This window comes from Lucilia sericata, unplaced genomic scaffold (assembly GCF_015586225.1).
Source record: "Lucilia sericata isolate MDLA Ls3-8-SP2 unplaced genomic scaffold, ASM1558622v1 Contig000351F_arrow, whole genome shotgun sequence".
NCBI classification, from domain to species: domain Eukaryota; kingdom Metazoa; phylum Arthropoda; class Insecta; order Diptera; family Calliphoridae; genus Lucilia; species Lucilia sericata.
This window is the reverse complement of record NW_023994371.1, coordinates 148,811-176,320: the sequence shown is the minus strand read 5'-3', so window position 1 is coordinate 176,320 and position 27,510 is coordinate 148,811. Positions and strand designations below refer to the sequence as shown.

The window sequence follows — 27,510 nt, the reverse complement described above, 5'->3', positions numbered from 1 at the left end:
ATTTCTCATAAAAAAATCGATTTTTGGTGGGATATGAGAGTGATCACAGATTTTCATTATTTTCTCAATTGGAGCGTTATTTTAGAAACTACAGCCGCTTTTAGTTTTCTCATATAAAAACCGATTTTTGGTGGGATATGAGAGTGATCACAGATTTTCACTATTTTCTCAATTGGAGCGTTATTTAAGAAACTACAGCCGATTTTAGATTTCTCATATAAAAATCCATTTTTGGTGGGATATGAGAGTGATCACAGATTTTCATTATTTTCTCAATTGGAGCGTTATTTAAGAAACTACAACCGATTTTAGATTTCTCATATAAAAATCGATTTTTGTTGGGATATGATCATATTTATGTGATATGTGATCACAGATTTTCATTAATTTCTCAATTGAAGCGTTATTTAAGAAACTACAGCCGATTTTAGATTTATCATATAAAATTCCATTTTTGGTGGGATATGAGAGTGATCACAGATTTTCATTATTTTCTCAATTGGAGCGTTATTTAAGAAACTACAGCCGATTTTAGATTTCTCATAAAAAAATCGATTTTTGGTGGGATATGAGTGTGATCACAGATTTTCATTATTTTCTCAATTGGAGTGTTATTTAAGAAACTACAGCCGATTTTAGATTTCTCATATAAAAATCGATTTTTGGTGGGATATGAGAGTGATCACAGATTTTCATTATTTTCTCAATTGGAGCGTTATTTAAGAAACTACAACCGATTTTAGTTTTCTCATATAAAAATCGATTTTTGGTGGGATATAAGAGTGATCACAGATTTTTGATTTCGTATATAAAAATCCATTTTTGGTGGGATCTGAGAGTGATCACAGATTTTCATTATTTTCTTAATTGGAGCGTTATTTAAGAAACTACAGCCGCTTTTAGATTTATCATATAAAAATATAAAAATTGATTTTTGGTGGGATATGAGAGTGATCACAGATTTTCATTATTTTCTCAATTGGAGCGTTATTTAAGAAACTACAGCCAATTTAGATTTCTCATATAAAAATCCATTTTTGGTGGGATATGAGAGTGATCACAGATTTTCATTATTTTCTCAATTGGAGCGTTATTTAAGAAACTACAGCCGATTTTAGATTTCTCATATAAAATTCCATTTTTGGTGGGATATGAGTGTGATCACAGATTTTCATTATTTTCTCAATTGGAGCGTTATTTAAGAAACTACAGCCGATTTTAGATTTCTCATATAAAAATCCATTTTTGGTGGGATATGAGAGTGATCACAGATTTTCATTATTTTCTCAATTGGAGCGTTATTTAAGAAACTACAGCCGATTTTAGATTTCTCATAAAAAAATCGATTTTTGGTGGGATATGAGAGTGATCACAGATTTTCATTATTTTCTCAATTGGAGCGTTATTTAAGAAACTACAGCCGCTTTTAGTTTTCTCATATAAAAACCGATTTTTGGTGGGATATGAGAGTGATCACAGATTTTCACTATTTTCTCAATTGGAGCGTTATTTAAGAAACTACAGCCGATTTTAGATTTCTCATATAAAAATCCATTTTTGGTGGGATATGAGAGTGATCACAGATTTTCATTATTTTCTCAATTGGAGCGTTATTTAAGAAACTACAACCGATTTTAGATTTCTCATATAAAAATCGATTTTTGTTGGGATATGATCATATTTATGTGATATGTGATCACAGATTTTCATTAATTTCTCAATTGAAGCGTTATTTAAGAAACTACAGCCGATTTTAGATTTATCATATAAAATTCCATTTTTGGTGGGATATGAGAGTGATCACAGATTTTCATTATTTTCTCAATTGGAGCGTTATTTAAGAAACTACAGCCGATTTTAGATTTCTCATAAAAAAATCGATTTTTGGTGGGATATGAGTGTGATCACAGATTTTCATTATTTTCTCAATTGGAGTGTTATTTAAGAAACTACAGCCGATTTTAGATTTCTCATATAAAAATCGATTTTTGGTGGGATATGAGAGTGATCACAGATTTTCACTATTTTCTCAATTGGAGCGTTATTTAAGAAACTACAGCCGATTTTAGATTTCTCATATAAAAATCGATTTTTGGTGGGATATGAGTGTGATCACAGATTTTCATTATTTTCTCAATTGGAGTGTTATTTAAGAAACTACAGCCGATTTTAGATTTCTCATATAAAAATCGATTTTTGGTGGGATATGAGAGTGATCACAGATTTTCACTATTTTCTCAATTGGAGCGTTATTTAAGAAACTACAGCCGATTTTAGGTTTATCATAAAAAATCGCTTTTGGTGGGATATGAGAGTGATCACAGATTTTCATTATTTTCTCAATTGGAGTGTTATTTAAGAAACTACAGCCGATTTTAGATTTCTCATATAAAAATCGATTTTTGGTGGGATATGAGAGTGATCACAGATTTTCATTATTTTCTCAATTGGAGCGTTATTTAAGAAACTACAGCCGGTTTTAGATTTATCATAAAAAAATCGATTTTTGGTGGGATATGAGAGTGATCACAGATTTTCATTATTTTCTCAATTGGAGCGTTATTTAAGAAACTACAGCCGGTTTTAGATTTATCATAAAAAAATCGATTTTTGGTGGGATATGAGAGTGATCACAGATTTTCATTATTTTCTCAATTGGAGTGTTATTTAAGAAACTACAGCCGATTTTAGATTTCTCATATAAAAATCGATTTTTGGTGGGATATGAGTGTGATCACAGATTTTCATTATTTTCTCAATTGGAGCGTTATTTAAGAAACTACAGCCGCTTTTAGATTTATCATATAAAAATCGATTTTTGGTGGGATATGAGAGTGATCACAGATTTTCATTATTTTCTCAATTGGAGCGTTATTTAAGAAACTACAGCCGATTTTAGATTTCTCATATAAAATTCCATTTTTGGTGGGATATGAGTGTGATCACAGATTTTCATTATTTTCTCAATTGGAGCGTTATTTAAGAAACTACAGCCGATTTTAGATTTCTCATATAAAAATCCATTTTTGGTGGGATATGAGAGTGATCACAGATTTTCATTAATTTCTTAATTGGAGCGTTATTTAAGAAACTACAGCCAATTTAGATTTCTCATATAAAAATCGATTTTTGGTGGGATATGAGAGTGATCACAGATTTTCATTATTTTCTCAATTGGAGCGTTATTTAAGAAACTACAGCCGATTTTAGATTTCTCATATAAAAATCGATTTTTGTTGGGATATGGGAGTGATCACAGATTTTCATTAATTTCTCAATTGAAGCGTTATTTAAGAAACTACAGCCGATTTTAGATTTCTTATATAAAAATCCATTTTTGGTGGGATATGAGAGTGATCACAGATTTTCACTATTTTCTCAATTGGAGCGTTATTTAAGAAACTACAGCCGATTTTAGATTTCTCATAAAAAAATCGATTTTTGGTGGGATATGAGAGTGATCACAGATTTTCATTATTTTCTCAATTGGAGCGTTATTTAAGAAACTACAGCCAATTTAGATTTCTCATATAAAAATCCATTTTTGGTGGGATATGAGAGTGATCACAGATTTTCATTAATTTCTCAATTGAAGCGTTATTTAAGAAACTACAGCCGATTTTAGATTTATCATATAAAATTCCATTTTTGGTGGGATATGAGAGTGATCTCAGATTTTCATTAATTTCTCAATTGGAGCGTTATTTAAGAAACTACAGCCGATTTTAGATTTCTTATATAAAAATCCATTTTTGGTGGGATCTGAGAGTGATCACAGATTTTCATTATTTTATCAATTGGAGCGTTATTTAAGAAACTACAGCCGATTTTAGATTTATCATATAAAAATATAAAAATCGATTTTTGGTGGGATATGAGAGTGATCACAGATTTTCATTATTTTCTCAATTGGAGCGTTATTTAAGAAACTACAGCCGATTTTAGATTTCTTATATAAAAATCCATTTTTGGTGGGATCTGAGAGTGATCACAGATTTTCATTATTTTCTTAATTGGAGCGTTATTTAAGAAACTACAGCCGCTTTTAGATTTATCATATAAAAATATAAAAATTGATTTTTGGTGGGATATGAGAGTGATCACAGATTTTCATTATTTTCTCAATTGGAGCGTTATTTAAGAAACTACAGCCGCTTTTAGATTTATCATATAAAAGTCGATTTTTGATGGGATATAAGAGCGATCACAGATTTTCATTATTTTCTCAATTGGAGCGTTATTTAAGAAACTACAGCCGATTTTAGATTTCTTATATAAAAATCGATTTTTGTTGGGATATGAGAGTGATCACAGATTTTCATTATTTTCTCAATTGGAGCGTTATTTAAGAAACTACAGCCGCTTTTAGATTTATCATATAAAAGTCGATTTTGGTTGGGATATAAGAGCGATCACAGATTTTCATTATTTTCTCAATTGGAGCGTTATTTAAGAAACTACAACCGATTTTAGTTTTCTCATATAAAAATCGATTTTTGGTGGGATATAAGAGTGATCACAGATTTTCATTAATTTCTCAATTGGAGCGTTATTTAAGAAACTACAGCCGATTTTTGATTTCGTATATAAAAATCCATTTTTGGTGGGATCTGAGAGTGATCACAGATTTTCATTATTTTCTTAATTGGAGCGTTATTTAAGAAACTACAGCCGCTTTTAGATTTATCATATAAAAATATAAAAATTGATTTTTGGTGGGATATGAGAGTGATCACAGATTTTCATTATTTTCTCAATTGGAGCGTTATTTAAGAAACTACAGCCGCTTTTAGATTTATCATATAAAAGTCGATTTTTGATGGGATATAAGAGCGATCACAGATTTTCATTATTTTCTCAATTGGAGCGTTATTTAAGAAACTACAGCCGATTTTAGATTTCTTATATAAAAATCGATTTTTGTTGGGATATGAGAGTGATCACAGATTTTCATTATTTTCTCAATTGGAGCGTTATTTAAGAAACTACAGCCGATTTTAGATTTCTTATATAAAAATCGATTTTTGGTGGGATATAAGAGTGATCACAGATTTTCACTATTTTCTCAATTGGAGCGTTATTTAAGAAACTACTGCCGATTTTAGATTTCTCATATAAAAATCGATTTTTGGTGGGATATAAGAGTGATCACAGATTTTCATTATTTTCTCAATTGGAGCGTTATTTAGGAAACTACAGCCGATTTTAGATTTCTCATATAAAAATATATTTTTGGTGGGATATGAGAGTGATCACAGATTTTCATTATTTTCTTAATTGCTGCGTTATTTAAGAAACTACTGCCGATTTTAGATTTCTCATATAAAAATCCATTTTTGGTGGGATATAAGAGTGATCACAGATTTTCATTATTTTCTCAATTGGAGCGTTATTTAAGAAACTACAGCCGATTTTAGATTTCTCATATAAAAATCCATTTTTGGTGGGATATAAGAGTGATCACAGATTTTCATTATTTTCTCAATTGGAGCGTTATTTAAGAAACTACAGCCGATTTTAGATTTCTCATATAAAAATCGATTTTTGGTGGGATATAAGAGTGATCACAGATTTTCATTATTTTCTCAATTGGAGCGTTATTTAAGAAACTACAGCCGATTTTAGATTTCTCATAAAAAAATCCATTTTTGGTGGGATATAAGAGTGATCACAGATTTTCATTATTTTCTCAATTGGAGCGTTATTTAAGAAACTACAGCCGATTTTAGATTTCTCATATAAAAATCCATTTTTGGTGGGATATAAGAGTGATCACAGATTTTCATTATTTTCTCAATTGGAGCGTTATTCAAGAAACTACAGCCGATTTTAGATTTCTCATATAAAAATCGATTTTTGGTGGGATATAAGAGTGATCACAGATTTTCATTATTTTCTCAATTGGAGCGTTATTTAAGAAACTACAGCCGATTTTAGATTTCTCATATAAAAATCGATTTTTGGTGGGATATGAGAGTGATCACAGATTTTCATTATTTTCTCAATTGGAGCGTTATTTAAGAAACTACAGCCGATTTTAGATTTCTCATATAAAAATCCATTTTTGGTGGGATATGAGAGTGATCACAGATTTTCATTATTTTCTCAATTGGAGCGTTATTTAAGAAACTACAGCCGATTTTAGATTTCTCATATAAAAATCGATTTTTGGTGGGATATAAGAGTGATCACAGATTTTCATTATTTTCTCAATTGGAGCGTTATTTAAGAAACTACAGCCGATTTTAGATTTCTCATATAAAAATCCATTTTTGGTGGGATATAAGAGTGATCACAGATTTTCATTATTTTCTCAATTGGAGCGTTATTCAAGAAACTACAGCCGATTTTAGATTTCTCATATAAAAATCCATTTTTGGTGGGATATAAGAGTGATCACAGATTTTCATTATTTTCTCAATTGGAGCGTTATTTAAGAAACTACAGCCGATTTTAGATTTCTCATATAAAAATCGATTTTTGGTAGGATATGAGAGTGATCACAGATTTTCATTATTTTCTCAATTGGAGCGTTATTTAAGAAACTACAGCCGATTTTAGATTTCTCATATAAAAATCGATTTTTGGTGGGATATGAGAGTGATCACAGATTTTCATTATTTTCTCAATTGGAGCGTTATTTAAGAAACTACAGCCGGTTTTAGATTTCTCATATTAAAATCCATTTTTGGTGGGATATGAGAGTGATCACAGATTTTCATTATTTTCTCAATTGGAGCGTTATTTAAGAAACTACAGCCGATTTTATATTTCTCATACAAAAATCGGTTTTTGGTGGGATATGAGAGTGATCACAGTTTTTCACTATTTTCTCAATTGGAGTGTTATTTAAGAAACTACAGCCGGTTTTAGATTCTCATATAAAAGTCGATTTTTGGTGGGATATGAGAGTGATCACAGATTTTCATTAGATTTCTCATATAAAAATCGATTTTTGGTGGGATATGAGAGTGATCACAGATTTTCATTATTTTCTCAATTGGAGCGATATTTAAGAAACTACTGCCGATTTTAGATTTCTCATATAAAAATCGATTTTTGGTGGGATATAAGAGTGATCACAGATTTTCATTATTTTCTCAATTTGAGCGTAATTTAAGAAACTACAGCCGATTTTAGATTTCTTATATAAAAATCCATTTTTGGTGGGATATAAGAGTGATCACAGATTTTCATTATTTTCTCAATTGGAGCGTTATTTAAGAAAATACAACCGACTTTAGATTTATCATATAAAAATCGATTTTTGGTGGGATATAAGAGTGATCACAGATTTTCATTATTTTCTCAATTGGAGCGTTATTTAAGAAACTACAGCCGCTTTTAGTTTTCTCATATTAAAATCGATTTTTGGTGGGATATGAGAGTGATCACAGATTTTCATTATTTTCTTAATTGGAGCGTTATTTAAGAAACTACAGCCGATTTTAGATATCTCACATAAAAATCGGGGTTTTGATTTGTTATTTTTGTTATTTTCTTAATTGGATCATTATGTTCTTATTTAATTTTTGTATATTTTTCAGAGTTCTTGCTATTATCGAGTGGCTAATACCCGAAGTTGTGGTTTTCATTACTTCTTTGGTAGTCTATTTGGTGACCAAAAAAATCACCCAAAAAGTAGAGCTTTTAGTTGAAAATGGCAATGTTGATGCAGGCGACATTGAAGAAACACTTGAAGCTAGTGGTAGCGCTACAACTGCCGGTGAGTTAACAGCTGTCAAGGTTAATAATGATTTAGCGCGTAAACCACAAGAAGACAATGATAAGCCAAATTTTGATGGTCTTATTAAAATCTGTAAGTTTTGAAGAAAGAAAAAACAAAAAACTCAACAATTTAAACATATCATTAATGAAATTACAGCGCCCTTATTCTGTTTGGCTACATTATTCTTTTCGGCTGTCCTTAGACCAAGTGTACCAGGTGGTTTTTATTTTTTAATATTTCTACTATCAGGATCATATTGGGCAACTTTCCAAACATTGCAAAGGTAAGATAGATAAACACAAATGTCCTAAAAAAATCAATTTATGTAAAAAACAATGAAAATTTAACATTTTTTTTAATACTGTTTGTTTTTTATGACTATTTTGTTTTTAGGAAATTTGCCATTTTGTTACGTTTAGTAATGGTGGTGATTGTGGCCCATACCATTTGTATTGTGGCCTATCAAACGCCTTGGATGCAAGACCATTTAGATAAAACAAGTTTAACGGCAAGGTTAGTTAAACATTTTTAAATTTGTCCTTATAAAGGTTTAATTTAAGTTTAATTTAATTGCTTTTTTTTTTTAATATTATTTCTAGATTAATTGGTTTAGAGCCTCTTATAACTTCAACGTGTGCCAACGATATCAGAATTATAGTTTATGATACACAATTCAAAGCTGATTCATTCCTTAATCCCATAGTTTTATTCTTTACTTATTATGCATTAGCATTGACCACCAAGAATCTCATCAAGGCTAGGGTAAGTGGGGAAAATATTAATTATTAACTAACCTTTTGACACTTCTATTAAATAAAAATAAACAACAAAAGAATAGACCTAAAACTAAAGTATTTTAACACTGGTGTTTAGAAACGGTTTAAATGACTAAAAAGAATTAAATAAATATTTTTACAATAATCCTTTTTTTTTATAGAAAACTTAACAATTAAACCTAAAACTAACACTAAAACAACAAACATTTCTTTCTTTATATATTTTCTTTTTTTTTAAATGCTGCTTTAACTGCTGGCTTCCTTTAAATTTCCTCAAAAACACTGACTTAATAAAAAAAAATAAAAAATAACAATTACTCTTAAACCTACATATTTTTATTTAATTTTTATACCCTTGAAAATAATAAAAATTCACATTTAAAACCAACAACAAACAGATCATTGCTAAACCAGCCACTGCTTTTGGTCATGAAGTTGATAATAGTAGTACCCATAAGATACAACGACAAATATCGCTGATCACACAGACATCACGTAGTAGTAAAAAGGATGGTAGTAGGAGTAAATCCCAACGTTTGAATGTAAGATTTTCTTTAAGTTGTTCAAAGCTTTTTGGTTTCTTCTTTTGATTTTTGCAATCAAAAATTTTGTTTTTTTTTTTTTTAATTTTCAATTTTTCTTAGTAGGTTTTATTTTTGGTAAAATATTTTTGCATTAAATAAGTAAGTTTGTTAATAATTGTGACTATGAGAATTCCCTTTAAGCATGTTTTATATGAAAATTCAAATGTTAATTTAAAGTCTTTACTTAAAATGCACATTAAAGTACAAATTTAAATATGCATTAAAATTGAATTCATGAGTTTTTTTATGAAAACTATTCTTATAGATGAAGTATTTTTTGAAGTTATTCTTTCGATTCTTTCGTTTGTGTATAAACAAATACAGGTTGGTTTTGGAGTTTAAGTTTAGAATTACCTAGAACTAGAACTGAACTAGAACTGAACTAGAACTGAACTAGAACTGAACTAGAACTGAACTAGAACTGAACTAGAACTGAACTAGAACTGAACTAGAACTGAACTAGAACTGAACTAGAACTGAACTAGAACTGAACTAGAACTGAACTAGAACTGAACTAGAACTGAACTAGAACTGAACTAGAACTGAACTAGAACTGAACTAGAACTGAACTAGAACTGAACTAGAACTGAACTAGAACTGAACTAGAACTGAACTAGAACTGAACTAGAACTGAACTAGAACTGAACTAGAACTGAACTAGAACTGAACTAGAACTGAACTAGAACTGAACTAGAACTGAACTAGAACTGAACTAGAACTGAACTAGAACTGAACTAGAATTGAACTAGAACTGAACTAGAACTGAACTAGAACTGAACTAGTACTGAACAAGAACTGAACTAGAACTGAACTAGAACTGAACTAGAACTGAACTAGAACTGAACTAGAACTGAACTAGAACTGAACTAGAACTGAACTAGAACTGAACTAGAACTGAACTAGAACTGAACTAGAACTGAACTAGAACTGAACTAGAACTGAACTAGAACTGAACTAGAACTGAACTAGAACTGAACTAGAACTGAACTAGAACTGAACTAGAACTGAACTAGAACTGAACTAGAACTGAACTAGAACTGAACTAGAACTGAACTAGAACTGAACTAGAACTGAACTAGAACTGAACTAGAACTGAACTAGAACTGAACTAGAACTGAACTAGAACTGAACTAGAACTGAACTAGAACTGAACTAGAACTGAACTAGAACTGAACTAGAACTGAACTAGAACTGAACTAGAACTGAACTATAACTGAACTAGAACTGAACTAGAACTGAACTAGTAACTGAACAAGAACTGAACTAGAACTGAACTAGAACTGAACTAGAACTGAACTAGAACTGAACTAGAACTGAACTAGAACTGAACTAGAACTGAACTAGAACTGAACTAGAACTGAACTAGAACTGAACTAGAACTGAACTAGAACTGAACTAGAACTGAACTAGAACTGAATTAGAACTGAACTAGAACTGAACTAGAACTGAACTAGAACTGAACTAGAACTGAACTAGAACTGAACTAGAACTGAACTAGAACTGAACTAGAACTGAACTAGAACTGAACTAGAACTGAACTAGAACTGAACTAGAACTGAACTAGAACTGAACTAGAACTGAACTAGAACTGAACTAGAACTGAACTAGAACTGAACTAGAACTGAACTAGAACTGAACTAGAACTGAACTAGAACTGAACTAGAACTGAACTAGAACTGAACTAGAACTGAACTAGAACTGAACTAGAACTGAACTAGAACTGAACTAGAACTGAACTAGAACTGAACTAGAACTGAACTAGAACTGAACTAGAACTGAACTAGAACAGAACTAGAATATTCTAGATAATAGATTGATCAGAAGTAAGGGCTAGACCGATTGTAAAATACAGATGTATTCTTCTTTATTTTGCTATATTCTTCCAAAACACTGCTTGGTAATTACTGGATCAGCCAAACTAACCATAGACAAAATCGACGTTTATATTCTATAATATAAATATTTACTTAAAGGTTTACTAGATACATAATAAGGAAAGGTCCTAAGTTTAAGAACAGTAAAGTAGGCGTATTAAAGTATAGTTTTTTGTACTATTTGGCGCATTTATAAAGGTAATATTATTCTTCTCTTAAATATATTACTTTATATAAGTTTTTTTATTAACAATAATATTGAAATTCCAATTCCTCATCAAACTGACTATTACACTAAGAGGACACACAAAACTAAAAACAGCATTTTTTAAAGAATCCGAAATTATATAAAACTAAAATTATCTATTAAAAAGGGTCTCTTTAACTATGTGATTAACATCACAACAATATCGGCAAATATAAAGGAATTACTAACTATATAAAGGTTTTATTTAACTATACTAAAAATTATTGATTTAATCTATTGTGTTTTTTCTTATAAATTAAAAAAAAAGCAAAACTTTTAATACCCAAAATAATTAAAAACTAAAAAATATGTATGTATAAATCTAACCTCAAAAAAAAAACTTATAAACACAAAAACTAACATTATCTGGGTGCTTTTTTCAAATTGATTATAAAATATAATGGTACTTTTTTTTACTAAAATTAAATGCTTTTATTTTTGCAAAACCAACCTTGAAAGTAAAATTTTTGATTTTTTTTTTTTATTTTTACTCAATCAAACCTTTTATCCCCCCACAACCATTTTAATATTAAGGGTAATCACAATTTGTTAATAAGCAAATTTTACTATAAATAAGAAAAGTTTAAACAGCTTAGAAACCATTGAGGCTATGTTTAAAGTGGTTCTTCTAAAAATATGTAAAATTATTTAATTTGTAGAGAATTTCAAACTGGTGGCAGACATTTAGCAGGGATGGTGTTTATATATAGAATACTTAATCAAGATGGCTGCGTTTAATTGGGTTACAAAGTTATATTTGTCATATTAATTGATGTATATAAAAAAAATTTAACTTTATTAACATTTTATCATAAATGTAACTTCTAAAAACGAACAAATATGATTACCTTAAAACCCCTTAACTGATTTTATTTTTTTTTTCTTATCTTAAACTCCCGTTTTATTATAAACTTATAATTTGCCTATTAATTTTTATTTTATGTTTTAACTTTTTTTTATATATTGTATGTTGCTCTTTTTTTACTTCCCGCTTTAGGTAACATTGCGCCGTGAACAACAACGTCCTCAAATTATAACTGAACCGACTGAAACGACGCCTGTACGTAATTTAACTAACTCTTCTACTTCTGCTACTCCCCCACCCACTACTACTACTATACTAGTATAATTTAATAAAAAACAATGTCTTTAATATTTTTTTTATCATCGGTTGTGGGTTGTCTAAATTATTATACTAGTATCACTACTAAAGTACACCCAAAGTATTCTATTTAGTTGTTGCAGTAGTAGTTGATGATGTTTAACAAAAAAAAATTATATAAAATTCATTAAAATGATTTATAAAAATAGTGTGTCCCGTCCCTTTAGATAATAATACTCGTATTTATTTGTATTTAAACTATTATATAGTATTTACTTAAGCTTATCATTCCTAACTGTGTTCTATGTAACAAAACTAACAACAATAACTACTATTACCATTATTCAAAAGTTTATAGTTTTTAATTTACACCATTTCCAAGCTAACTGTCCTAAATATTTTCAAAAAAATTTCTTTTAAAAATTTATAAGAGGTAGTTCTGGAATTATGTTTTAGTGAAGACTGCTATATGTTCATTACTAAAGACCGATCTATAGTCAAGACTATAGGATGATCAAGACTATAGAATGATCTATAGTCAAGACTACAGATTGATCTATAGACAATACTATATACTGATCTGGTCTCGATTTTCGTCAATCTGATCTATAATTAAAACTATATACTTATCGATAGTAAAGACTATAGACTGATCGATAGTGATGGCTATAGACTGATCTATAGTAAAAACTATATTCCGGTTTTACTGCTCTGTGGTCTAGACTTTTATCACTTCAAGATTATAGACCAGTGATACTAATCAATAGTCAAGACTATAGACAAGCCGATAGGCATTAATATAGCAATGAATATAAACTGATCTATGGCCAAAACAATAAACTGATATATAATCAAGACTGTGGACTTATCTATTGTCAAGACTATCGACTGATCTATAAAAAACTATAGTCAATATTATAGACTAACATATAGCACTATACACTGATCTATAGAAAAGACTGAAGGCTGAAAGACTTGTCTATAGTCCAAGCTATAGACCAAATTCCAAATTCAAGTCCATAGACTGATTTATATTCAAGACTAAACTGATCTATTTTTAAGACTTTAGACTGATCTATAGTCAATATTAGAAACTAATCTATAGGCAGGGCTGTAGACTGATATATAGACAAGACTATAGACTGACCTATAATCAAGGCCGTAGACTAATCTATAGACAATACTTTAGATTATAAGCAGGACTACTTACTGATCTATACTGATCAAGTTTAAAGATTAATCTAAAGTAAAGACTGATCGAATGTTAAGATCTAGAGTCAAGACTACCGACTGATCAATAGTCAAGATTAAATACTGATCTATAATCAAATCTTAAGACTGATCTATAGTAAAAACTATATACGGACTATTCAATAGCTATAAGGCTATAAACTGTCTATAAACTGTTTCATAGTCAAAAATATTTTTGACTGTTTTTTAGTCAAAACTATAGACTAATTAATGATCAAGACTATAAATTGATCTATAGTCACGACAATAGAGTAATTAACCGTCAAGATTATATGTAGATTAATCTATAGCAAGACTGAATATATAATTAAATTAATTAACTGATCTATAGTAAAGTTTAAAGGTTAAAGATTGGAATTGAAAAAAAAAAACAAACCGCCAGGTAATAAATTATTGCCATATTACCGCCTCGATATCTAACAAGAAATCTAAAATTTCCATATGGAATTATATTTTTGATACGAAAGCCTATTCGATCACGTATATGGTGTTCCGTGGTTACTGTTTGAACTAGAAATTGACCATAATACCTTTAAATTTATTTAATAGATGTTTTTTGTAAGCTAATAAATGGAAATGGTGTAAAATTTAGTCCTCTTGCTGTTATTTTTTTTTAAGTATCTTTTCTCTAATCGTATCTTTCGTAATGTGTTACTAATTAACCTCCTAATAACATTTCATTGTACTCGTTTTAATATTATGTATGAATGTATGTATGTCTTTATCTATGTATGTATGTATGTTTAACCATACTGTTGTTGCATATTAGTCCTTACATTCCTAGGTTTTATATATTTTTTTGTCCATCGTTCAAAGTCCTTTTTATGTTTTGTGAATGAATGTACTTCATAAATGGGTGTGTGTGTGTGTGTTTGTGCTAAAGTGTCATATGTGTTTAAGTGTGTTTGTATTTTTTCTTGTTGCCATTAGCAAAAAAATTAAAAATAATAAGAACTTTTATAAAGAGGATAATATCCTCTATAAAAAAGTTTCTGTAGGTCTGGGGCTATTCTTTGTTCTATATAAATGTTGGTGTTGGTTTTTTAGGTATTTAAAGTGTTTTATTGTCATCATTCTTAAGCACTTTTAGTTTGCACAATTTTTTGGAAATATTATAGAAGAAGTTAATATATTATGACCCGATATATATCACTAGTTCTTTTTTTTTATCTCATTTAAAGTCTCTAATTAGCAACATTTTTAAAATGCTAATATTGTATTGTTTTTATTGCTTTAACACAAAGAAAGCGTTTGGTTTTGAAATTGATACAAAACTGGTCCCCTAATTGGTTCTTGGAAAGTTATTTTCTCATAAATTCTTTTTACTTTGATGGGTCTTGACTTTTTTTTTTTGTAATTATGCACGCCCTCTATAGCAATCTTCAGCACTGTAAGTAAAATGCTATTATTCCTTTTGTGATTTTAGAATATTGACTGGCCTATAGCAAGTCTATAGACTTATCTACAGACTAGACTATAAACTGATCTAAAGTAAATATTATAGACTAGACTAAATTCAAGTCTAAAGATTGATCTCTAGTCAAGATTATAGACTGATCTCTATTTAAGACTGTAGATTTATCTACATATGTATATTCGATATTATTGACAGACTTATATAGAGGACTATAGGTGGATCTATAGTCAAGACTATAGATTGATCAACGCTAGAGACTGATCTCTAGTCAGGACTATGGACTGATATATAATTAAAACTATAGAATGATCTATAGTCGAGACTATAGACTGATCTATCACCGTTCAAGATTATACACTGAACTCTAGTCAATATATTCAAGACTGTAAAGTGATCTATAGACAAGACTATAGAGTGATTTATAAATAGTACTACAGACTGATACATAGCAAAGATTATATACTAAACTAAAGTCAGGTATATAGAGTAATCTCTAGAAAAGGCTATAGACCGGTATCTATTTAAAACTATAGACGTATATATTAAATGTTATTAACTGACATATATTCAAGACTGTAGATAGATCCATAAAAAACTAGACTGGTCTATATTCAAAATTGTAGACTAACAAACAGGATTATACACTGATCTATAGAAAAGACTGAAGGCAGTTAAGACTACAGACTAATCAATGTATATCATGACTATAAACTGATCTATAGTCCTGGTTATAGACTGGTTTATTATTATATTCAAGTTCAATTGTTAAGACTTTAGACTATACAGATCTATAGTGATAACGTTTAAAGATTAGTATGGTGTAAATGGACTGATTTATAGTTAAAATTATAAACTCAACGATAGTCAAGACTCATCTACAGTCAAGACTACAGACTGATCAATAGTAAAAACTATAGTCTACACAAATTTATAGTCAAGACTGATCTCTAAGCAAGGCTATGAACTGATATATAAAGTTAGGACTAAAGAATGATCTATAGTGGAGACAATATAGACAGATCTATTGTCAAGACTGTAAACTGATCTATAGAAAAGACTACAGACTGTTTTATAGCCAATACTATAGACTGACTTATAGTCGCGATTTTTGACTGATCTATAGACATAGACTGATCTATTGTCAAGATTATTGACTGGTCTATAGTCAAGACTATTTACCGATCTATAGTGGAGATTTTGAACAACAGAAAAGACAATAGACTGATCTATAGTCAAGACATTTGACTGGTATATAGCCAAGACTATAAACAGATTTTAAGTGAAGAGCATAAACTGCTATATAGTTCACAATATAACTGAGCTATAACCAAAAAAATTAAGCAAACTTTAGCTCACATAGTAGCGCCATTTGTATTTAAATTTATAATGTCATTAGCATAGAAGTCGCTATTGGATAACGGGCCTAAAATTTTGAAAAAGTTTTTGTATTGACCTCGATTCTCGTATTTGTTTTACACAACTCCATATATATATGTATAGCTATATGTTGAAAAAGCTTTTTGTTCGGAAAATTTTTACTACTATATGTTTAGTATTAATTAATAGCTTTGTTCGTTGATAAGCAATTTTTACATTATAACCGATCGATCGAATATTTTATCCCACAAGCTATTTGTTCCCTATTAGTTTAAATTTAGCAATTACTTAAAACACTTCACCCTTAAATAACTATTAAATTTTATGTTTCACTATATTATTATTATTTTAAAGTAATAATTATTTAATTTATAATTTATGTTATTCTCACTTAATACTAATTTTCGTATTACAATTAAAACTATAGTTTGTGTTTCATTAACATTTTTCTTAATTTCATTTTTGTAAAAATTAAAGTAAAACATTCAGTCCAAACATTATTTGTTTTTGTCTACCATTGATTTATAATCGATTGCCATTTAATATTATTTCCGAAAATTTCTAAATTATAGCTTATGCGTTCGGCTACACGTAAAACAACGACTACAACAACTGACAATAATAGTGGTATAACACCACAACAACAGCAACCAAATAATGATAATATACCTTTAAGTTCCATGGATGCTAATCAATCTGCCGATGTTGAATATAAATCCGGTATATGCGATCAAATATGGTATGGCATAACCGGTATTGGAGGATTTATCTATCAAAATAGTTATATATTTACAAATGTTTTAATGATGGTGAGTGGAATATTTAAATTATTTTTCTAATCGTTTGAATTCTCAAAAGTCAAACTGGGGAGAAAGCTATAATTTTCTATAACCAGACTCAAGTTTAAAGATTTTTTTTATTAAAATTACTCTTCACAGGCCTGGTCCATTGTCTATCACAGTTGGCTAACATTTGTTTTACTATTGTGGGCCAATGTTTTATGGATGATACCAAATCAACGCAAAGCCATGATGCGTTCAAGTCCTTTTATAGTAATCTATGGTGAATTACTATTAATAGCTCAGTATATCTATGGCATGGATCTCAATAATGATGAATTACCTTCCAAAGTAGATGTAAGTAAAAGTTTTAAAAATATCATTAAATTTATGTTTCTCTTTTAATACATTCTATTCTCACCAGATATCTGGCATTAATCTAAAACAAATCGGTTTTGAACGTCCTCAGGAGAATGGTATGCAACCGTGCATACCATTGATAGTTAAAACCTCATTCCTACTTATGTTTTGGGTCACCTTGAGACAGTTTTTCAAAGAAAAAACTGACAAGAGACGTGACAGTACACTGGCCGATATCTTTGCACCGCTACAACTTAGTGTTGGTCACTCTATTGGTGATCAAGGGCAAGTTGGTGGTAAAAAGACCTCCAAGTTCCTGAAGAAAATGGGCATTGTTATAAAGAATCTATTAGTTAGATTATGGATCTGGCTATTGGTTTTGGTTATATTCTTATGCGCCATGACTGGTGAAAAAATGACTGGTTTTCGTATATGCTATATGGCGTTGTTCCTATTTTTCCTGCTCGTATTTCAGTCTTCGTCGAAGGCGTGGGTTAAACTTATGTATGGATTTTGGTTATTCCTAATCTTTTATGCCATGTCCATATTGATATTGATTTACACCTATCAATTTGATAAATTCGATAAATATTGGGAACAATATCTAAACATCTCCACCACTTTGTGAGTGAACTTTATTTTGTTACTATATATATATCAAAATTTAAATATTATTTTGCTTTTCTCTAGACAAACCGATATCGGCTTGGAACGTTATAAAACCAAAGATTTATTTTTGCACTTAGTCTCACCCACCATTATTGTCATCTTAACCGTGATACAAGTTCATTATTTCCATAAACGTTTTATTGCGTCTATGAATCAACCTACTGAAGTGGTTGAACGTGACTCGGAAGAGCGTGTTAGACATAAATCACGTACTACTTCTCGTGTTGCTGAATCGGAGGGTTTGGAATTTGTTGAATCTGCTGGCAATTTAATAAGACTATTTTTGAAACGTTGTCGTCATAAGACTGAAGTATTCTTTAAGCATTTTAAGGGTGTCATTTGGCGTCTATTAGAATTGCATTGGATTAAAGTTGTGTATATAACGGCATTTGTTTGCGCTGTTAGTGAGGTAAGTTCTATTTTTTTTAAATAAATATGAAATTTGTTCTTAATTATTAACTACTATAGTCTATAGTCTGGTCTATAGTCTAGTCTATAGTCTAGTCTATAGTCTAGTCTATAGTCTAGTCTATAGTCTAGTCTATAGTCTGATCTATAGTCTAGTCTATAGTCTAGTCTATAGTCTAGTCTATAGTCTAGTCTATAGTCTAGTCTATAGTCTAGTCTATAGTCTAGTCTATAGTCTAGTCTATAGTCTAGTCTATAGTCTAGTCTATAGTCTAGTCTATAGTCTAGTCTATAGTCTAGTCTATAGTCTAGTCTATAGTCTAGTCTATAGTCTAGTCTATAGTCTAGTCTATAGTCTAGTCTATAGTCTAGTCTATAGTCTAGTCTATAGTCTAGTCTATAGTCTAGTCTATAGTCTAGTCTATAGTCTAGTCTATAGTCTAGTCTATAGTCTAGTCTATAGTCTAGTCTATAGTCTAGTCTATAGTCTAGTCTATAGTCTAGTCTATAGTCTAGTCTATAGTCTAGTCTATAGTCTAGTCTATAGTCTAGTCTATAGTCTAGTCTATAGTCTAGTCTATAGTCTAGTCTATAGTCTAGTCTATAGTCTAGTCTATAGTCTAGTCTATAGTCTAGTCTATAGTCTAGTCTATAGTCTAGTCTATAGTCTAGTCTATAGTCTAGTCTATAGTCTAGTCTATAGTCTAGTCTATAGTCTAGTCTATAGTCTAGTCTATAGTCTAGTCTATAGTCTAGTCTATAGTCTAGTCTATAGTCTAGTCTATAGTCTAGTCTATAGTCTAGTCTATAGTCTAGTCTATAGTCTATAGTCTAGTCTATAGGTGCAGCTATAGTTAGTATATAGTTAGTCTATAGTCTAGTCTATAGTCTAGTCTAAGTCTAGTCTATAGTCTAGTCTATAGTCTGTCTTAGTCTAGTTATAGTCTAGTCTATAGTCTAGTCTATAGTCTGTCTATAGTCAGTCTATAGTCTAGTCTCTAGTCTAGTCTATCTAGTCTAGCTATAGTCTAGTCTATGTCTAGTCTATAGTCTAGTCTATAGTCTAGTCTATGTCTAGTCTAGGAGTCTAGTCTATAGTCTAGGTCTATAGTCTAGTCTATAGTCTAGTCTATAGTCTAGTCTATAGTCCTAGTCTATAGTCTAGTCTATAGTCTAGTCTTAAGTCTAGTCTATAGTCTAGTACTATAGTCTAGTCTATATCTAGTCTAGTCTAGGTCTAGTCTATAGTCTAGTCTATAGTCTAGTCTATAGTCCTAGTCTATAGTCTAGTCTATAGTCTAGTCTATAGTCTAGTCTATAGTCTAGTCTATAGTCTAGTCTATAGTCTAGTCTATAGTCTAGTCTATAGTCTAGTCTATAGTCTAGTCTATAGTCTAGTCTATAGTCTAGTCTATAGTCTAGTCTATAGTCTAGTCTATAGTCTAGTCTATAGTCTAGTCTATAGTCTAGTCTATAGTCTAGTCTATAGTCTAGTCTATAGTCTAGTCTATAGTCTAGTCTATAGTCTAGTCTATAGTCTAGTCTATAGTCTAGTCTATAGTCTAGTCTATAGTCTAGTCTATAGTCTAGTCTATAGTCTAGTCTATAGTCTAGTCTATAGTCTAGTCTAGTCTATAGTCTAGGTTATAGTCTAGTCTATAGTCTAGTCTAAGTCTAGTCTATAGTCTAGTCTATAGTCTAGTCTATACTCTAGTCTATAGTCTAGTTTATAGTCTAGTCTATAGTCTAGTCTATAGTCTAGTCTATAGTCTAGTCTATAGTCTAGTCTATAGTCTAGTCTATAGTCTGGTCTATAGTCTAGTCTATAGTCTGGTCTATAGTCTAGTCTATAGTCTAGTCTATAGTCTAGTCTATAGTCTAGTCTATAGTCTAGTCTATAGTCTAGTCTATAGTCTAGTCTATAGTCTAGTCTATAGTCTAGTCTATAGTCTAGTCTATAGTCTAGTCTATAGTCTAGTCTATAGTCTAGTCTATAGTCTAGTCTATAGTCTAGTCTATAGTCTAGTCTATAGTCTAGTCTATAGTCTAGTCTATAGTCTAGTCTATAGTCTAGTCTATAGTCTAGTCTATAGTCTATAGTCTAGTCTATAGTCTATAGTCTAGTCTATAGTCTAGTCTATAGTCTAGTCTATAGTCTGTAGTCTATAGTCTATAGTCTAGTCTAGTCTAGGTTATAGTCTAGTCTAGTCTAGTCTATAGTCTAGTCTAGTCTAGTCTAGTCTAGTCTAGTCTAGTCTAGTCTAGTCTAGTCTAGTCTAGTCTAGTCTAGTCTAGTCTATAGTCAAGTCTATAGTCTAGTCTATCGTCTAGTCTATAGTCTAGTTTATAGTCTAGTCTATAGTCTAGTCTATAGTCTAGTCTATAGTCTAGTCTATAGTCTAGTCTATAGTCTAGTCTATAGTCTAGTCTATAGTCTAGTCTATAGTCTAGTCTATAGTCTAGTCTATAGTCTAGTCTATAGTCTAGTCTATAGTCTAGTCTATAGTCTAGTCTATAGTCTAGTCTATAGTCTAGTATAGTCTAGTCTATAGTCTAGTCTATAGTCTAGTCTATAGTCTAGTCTATAGTCTAGTCTATAGTCTAGTCTATAGTCTAGTCTATAGTCTAGTCTATAGTCTAGTCTATAGTCTAGTCTATAGTCTAGTCTATAGTCTAGTCTATAGTCTAGTCTATAGTCTAGTCTATAGTCTAGTCTATAGTCTAGTCTATAGTCTAGTCTATAGTCTAGTCTATAGTCTAGTCTATAGTCTAGTCTATAGTCTAGTCTATAGTCTAGTCTATAGTCTAGTCTATAGTCTAGTCTATAGTCTAGTCTATAGTCTAGTCTATAGTCTAGTCTATAGTCTAGTCTATAGTCTAGTCTATAGTCTAGTTTATAGTCTAGTCTATAGTCTAGTCTATAGTCTAGTCTATAGTCTAGTCTATAGTCTAGTCTATAGTCTAGTCTATAGTCTAGTCTATAGTCTAGTCTATAGTCTAATCTATAGTCTAGTCTATAGTCTAGTCTATAGTCTAGTCTATAGTCTAATCTATAGTCTAGTCTATAGTCTAGTCTATAGTCTAGTCTATAGTCTGGTCTATAGTCTAGTCTATAGTATCACCTATATTGTAGCCACTGGTATTGATTATAGTCTAAATAATATAACATTTTCCTTTCAGGTATCCCTTCTTCATGTACCTTTCGTAGCCCTCTGTGTCGTAGGTGTCGTTTCTAATGTACGCATGAATTTCTTCTTCAGTCGTCTTATCTCTCTGGTTGTCACCATTATTGTGTTATCGAAAATGATTTATCAAATCGCTTACCTAAATCATGCCAAATATGACTACAAATGCCCCAGTGGTGAAGACGGTCAATATAAGGGTAACAACGCCGAATGGTTTGGTCTCTATAAAGCAAGTCCCGAGTTCGGTTTAATGGGTCTTCTCAAGAGATACATTATTTATATGGTCATTGCAACTCTGCACGCTGTTATAGCTCTAAGACAATATCAAATGCGACGCTTAAAGGGCATTCAAAATGATCCCCTGCCAAAGGTAGCATTTCCGGGTATTGGAAGAGAAGATGCCGAAAAGAAATTGGAGGGAATGATTAAATATTTATTAAATTATGGTTTCTATAAATTTGGCTATGAAACCTGTTTGGTGGCATTGGTCTCAACAATAACCTATAGACAAGATATTGTAGCGGTGGCCTATTCAGTGTGGTTGATTCTATTATTGCTGTTTAAGCGAAAAAAGAATGCTCATATATGGGGCGTTTTACAAGTGTTCATTTTGTCGTCGATTCTAGTGCAATATGTGCTGCTAGTGGAATTACCTCCTTCAATGTGTGTTGGTGAGTAAAATATTAAAGTATTAGATAATCAAACATATTTATTTGGCACATATTTGGTTTTTACTTTTATTTTTTAGAATATGTTTGGGTTAATACCAAATACTCCGAAGCTTTACAACGTTGGGCCATGCTACCCGGTGATCTTCACTATGATCATACAAAAAAATTAATTTTTGATTTTGTCCTGCTGCTGTTGGTGAATCGCCAGAAACGTGTATTCACTTTGGAAAATATCGCTGACTATCCGGGTGGCAGCAATAAATCGGTTTTGAAAGATATTGCAAATTTGGGCAAAGTTGAATTTGAAAATCCCACACATGATTTCCTTTCTCATATACGCAACTATTTGGACATCTTTAAGCATGCTGTACTTTGTGGCTTTTATTGGGTCACTTTAGCGGTTGTGTTCTTGGCCGGTACAAATATATCGGACTTTTTAGCCATTGGCTATTTAATTGGTGCATTTATGTTCCTGTGGGAGGGTTCTGATTTCTATCTACGACCCATACGTTCCATAACCACACGCTGGAAATGGCTGTTGGCTTATAATGTGGCGAATATTGTTATAAAGACTAGTTTACAAATGGTGGGTTGTTTGTTTATGGATACATTACAAATGAAATGCTGTTGGGCTGTCCATTTGCTGGGCATTAGTTGTAGCAGCAAAGATGTTATGTCAGATTTAGCAGGAGATCCTGCAAATGAGTGTCCTGCCATTACCGTACAATCAGTTTTATTATGGGATGCCATTTGTTTTGCTTTCCTTATCTTCCAATTGAGAATATTTAAATCACATTATTTCTGTCATATTATAACGGATACAAGAGCTAATAATATTTTAGCCTCCAGGTAAATTGTTAGGTTATCATTAACGTTGATTTATTTTAAATTGTTTTTTTTTTTTTTTTCACTTTGTTTTGCTTTACAGAGGAGCGGAAATTATTGAACGTTTGAGACAAAAACAAATTGAAAAACGTCAAGATTATGAGGAAGAAGTTTTACATAAAATCAAACGTAAAATGGAAAAAATAAGAGCTACACAACAGAAAATGCTAAGACCTTTAGAGAAACCCACACATTTCGATGGTAAGTTAAAAGGTTTTCCAATGTTTTATATTAGTTTGAAATTAGGTTTTATATTAAAATAATCATAAAAGTAAAACTTTATTAGGCAGACATTTTGTTTTGTATTTGTTTAACAAACATAAGCAATAACTCAAAGACTGATATCATTTTTAGTAGCGTTATAATGTCAGTTTAAGGATTTTTGTATGAAAACTTTCAATATAAAGTTAAACTAAAAATTTTGAACAGTTTTGGGGTATATGAAGGCTTTTTCGATCAAATCAAAAAACGGCAAAAGATTTGAAGGTTTCTGTTTTTCTTTTTATAACCACCATCAAAAAAGATGGGGGGTATATTGATTTTGTCATTCCGTTTGTAACACATCGAAATATTGGTCATAGACCCACAAAAGTATATATATTCTGGGTCCTCATTAAATTCTAAGTCGATCTAGCCATGTCTGTCCGTCCGTCCGCCTGTCTGTCTGTCTGTCTGTCTGTCTGTTGAAAGCACGATAGAGTCCCAATGGAAAGAGCTAGAGGGTTGAAATTTCACATAAATATTTCTTACAGGTAAGGTTTGTTTGGTATTGAAAATGGGCAATATCGGTCCACATTTTCTGATAGCCCCCATACAAGTGGCCCCTCGAAAAGCAGCTTTAACAGACATAACTTGTTTAAAAATACGAATATAGCGATAAAATTCGACATAAGTAAGTTTCTTATGATCCAAAATCATTATGCAAAATTTTATGAGGATCGGTCCATAATTGACCCTACCCCCCATATAAGGCCCCCTTCAGAAAATGACTTTAACGTTCATTACTGTCTTAAAAATACTAGTATATAGATGAAATTCGATATAAGTAAGTTTCATACGAGTCAAAATCTATCTAAAAAATTTTATGAGGATCGGTCCATGATTGACCCTACCCCAACGCTCATTAATGGCTTAAAAATACGAGTGTAGCGATGAAATTCGACACAAATAAATTTAATACGAACCAAATTCTGTCTACCAAATTATATTAGGATCGACCCATAATTGACCCTACCCCCTATATAAGGTCCCCTTCAGAAGATTACTTTAACGCTTATAACTGGCCTAACAAATACGAGTATATAGATGAAATTCGACATCAGTAAGTTTCATTCTAGTCAAACGAGGTTTGATGGTGGGTATATAAGATTCGGCATAGCCGAATATAACACTCTTACTTGTTTTGTTTTGTTTTAACTACGCGTTTTTTTTCGTAACATTTTCCCAAAAATTTTTGAGTGGAAATTGTTTAAAATTTTAAGAAAAAAGTGAAAAAAATAATACCAATATATATGTATAATTAGTCAACAAAGAAGCAGCCTTAAAACTAGCCCCACTAGCCCACTGCAACAGTTTTATATCCTGTCAAGGTTCTGGCTATCAAACGCCAGATGATGAACATATTAATACGGCCAGTACAGCAAGTATAACAAGTTGTAGTAGTAATAATGGCTCTGAAGAGGATTTAAGTAAAATCTATATAAACACCCAATATGCCGATATTAAATCGATAAGTGATTATGGCGATAATCACAATAAGCATATAAAACAATTTAGAAATCTGCCAGAAATTGAAATCGAACCAAATACACAGGTATTTTATAAAATTTATATAAAAATTTATACAAAAAAAGTAATACTGTTTAATCAATAAAATAAACTAAAGCCTTTAACACCCACATCGGATGTACCCACAATCAACTTGGAAGGATTCTTAGAAGCTCCACGTTTATCCATATATTCACATACGCCCTCCGATTTATCTCAACCGAAATATGATATTTCCGAAGGATCAAATGAAGTATTTTATGCGGTAATTTATCAAAAACAATAAAAACACTAAAAAGGATTCAATGAAAACGAAACTTAATTAAAATACCAAATTTTTTCTTAGAATAATCAACCACAACAACCTAGACCCTCGCCTCTATTATTATCGGCACGCAATCTATTAGCCGATGTAGCTAAAAGTCCTAATGGTTCTATTATATCTTCCAATATAACAAATGAACGTAGACCATCTTTAAGTACACGTCATCGTAGACAATCTTCGGTAAATGCTGTGTCTTGGAATGATACCGTTTCGGTAAAATGTTCTACACCTAGTAAACCGCTGCCGCCGAAACCCGAAGAATTACATGTTACTATGCGCAAGAGATTATTACATCGACGTCATCAAAGTGTTGGCAATGCCAAATATTCTCTAGAAGACAACAACCCACAAAAACATTTAGATGCCAAGAGACGTTTAAGTAATTTGTCTTGGGCTCATGAGGAAGCCTTAATGCGTTATTCTAAAAGACCTAATAGTTGGGGTCCCGTTGGTACGGATTTATTTGCCACGGATACTTCTATGCTATACGCGAATGCCTGCTGTGATCTACGTTTGCATGGACAATGTATTTTTTATTTTCTCTACTATTTTTTTTAAATAATTTTTTTATAAAAAATTTTTGTAAAATAAACTTTAATAAACTTTATTTATAAAAAAAAACTACAACACATATTTTTTAATTGTAAATAACACTAATTGGCCTTTAACAATATTTTTTTCTAATAAACTAATAAAATTTTCTTAAAAAATCTTTTCAAAAATTCTAAAATTACTAAAAGTCTTTAAAAAGAGTTTTTTAAACTTAACAAAACTTGTGTATAAAAAAAAACATTTTAAGGAATGCCTTAAATTAAGTTTCTTTTAAAATTTTTTCTCTATATGTTAGTTTTTCTACCAAGAAATTTAGTTAATTTTTTTTTTTAGTTTTCAAAACACTGGATCTTAAAACTAATCCAAGATTTCAAATTTCTTTCTTATTCCGCTTTATTATATACAACATTTTTATATATATTTTTTTTAATTTTGCTTTCATTTTTAATTTTTTTATTTTATATTTTGCTTTTATTTTTTTGGTTTAATTTGTTATAGAACATGGAAATCCCGTTTATGGCTCAAGACCTCATAAAAGGAAAGAAATTAAACTGCATCCACAGGGTAATTTTTTAAATGATTATTATTTGTTTATGTTTAAGTTTTTTATTTTGTAGTTTATATAATTTTAAGCACAAACTTATTAAGCATTTATAAGCATGTATTCTATAGAAAAAAAATACTATTGCCGTCCTTTTCTTTAAGTATTTTTTAAAATTTATTTTTCTTTCCTAGAGTTTATTTTGTCTTGTATAATTCCTTATTAAGTCGTAATTGTATTTAGCATGAGTTTTTATTTTTTATTATGCTTAAGATTAGTTTTATACATTTCACAATTTATTTTTAAATATTTGTAGCTTTTTAAAGGTTCTTTAAAGCTTCTCCAAAAAGTTTGCAATTTTGGAAAGAATAACGACTTTATAACGCTTCCATAGAATTAATTTCAACAATAAAAGCCAACAATTTATAATGTATCTTAGGGTGGCTCCAAAATTCAAGTTCAGTTTAAGATACCATTTCTCAAACTTTTTCAGTATATAGTCTACATTATAGTCTAGAATATACTCTATTCCAGACTATAGGCTATAGCCGAGACTTTAATCTAGTATTATTAGTTATTAAGACTATATATATACTATATTCCAATCTTTAATCAAAACTACTATAGACTATAATTTAGTCTATAGACCAGACTATAAAAAACTTTAAACTTTTTTTAATTAAGTTGTCTTAGCGTTATTATAGCGTCTCAAACATGACTATAATTTAGTCTGTAGTCATGACTATAGTCTAGGTTATAATCAAAACTATAGTTTAGTATATAATTAAGACTTTAATCTAGTCCATAATCAAGACTATATATTGTCTATGCTGTAATATAGATTATAATATAGTATTATATATTATAATCTATAGTCATATATTATAATCTATAGTCAAAACTACCGGGCTATAACCACATTAGTGGTCTGTAGTCCACATTATAGCCTAGAGCATTGTCCGTGATATAGCCCAGACTATAGGCTATAGCCGAGACAATAATATAGTATAT

General features: G+C 30.5%; 1 protein-coding gene across 4 annotated transcripts in view; it reads left to right on the top strand.

The window, feature by feature from the left end:
• LOC119603993 (piezo-type mechanosensitive ion channel component) overlaps positions 1-27,510 on the top strand; it is a 109,429-nt gene that overhangs the window by 59,675 nt on the left and 22,244 nt on the right. For 3 of the 4 annotated variants that reach the window (XM_037956306.1, XM_037956303.1, XM_037956304.1), the window contains 13 exons: positions 7,548-7,819; positions 7,886-8,012; positions 8,123-8,242; positions 8,329-8,491; positions 12,208-12,270; positions 16,930-17,166; positions 17,296-17,493; positions 17,561-18,120; positions 18,187-18,574; positions 21,754-22,429; positions 22,507-23,278; positions 23,358-23,515; positions 26,457-26,522. In XM_037956306.1, coding sequence (XP_037812234.1) covers positions 7,548-7,819; positions 7,886-8,012; positions 8,123-8,242; positions 8,329-8,491; positions 12,208-12,270; positions 16,930-17,166; positions 17,296-17,493; positions 17,561-18,120; positions 18,187-18,574; positions 21,754-22,429; positions 22,507-23,278; positions 23,358-23,515; positions 26,457-26,522 — 3,800 coding nt within the window. The remainder of the gene's footprint in view (positions 1-7,547; positions 7,820-7,885; positions 8,013-8,122; positions 8,243-8,328; positions 8,492-12,207; positions 12,271-16,929; positions 17,167-17,295; positions 17,494-17,560; positions 18,121-18,186; positions 18,575-21,753; positions 22,430-22,506; positions 23,279-23,357; positions 23,516-26,456; positions 26,523-27,510) is intronic. The other variant, XM_037956305.1, reaches the window with a different exon arrangement.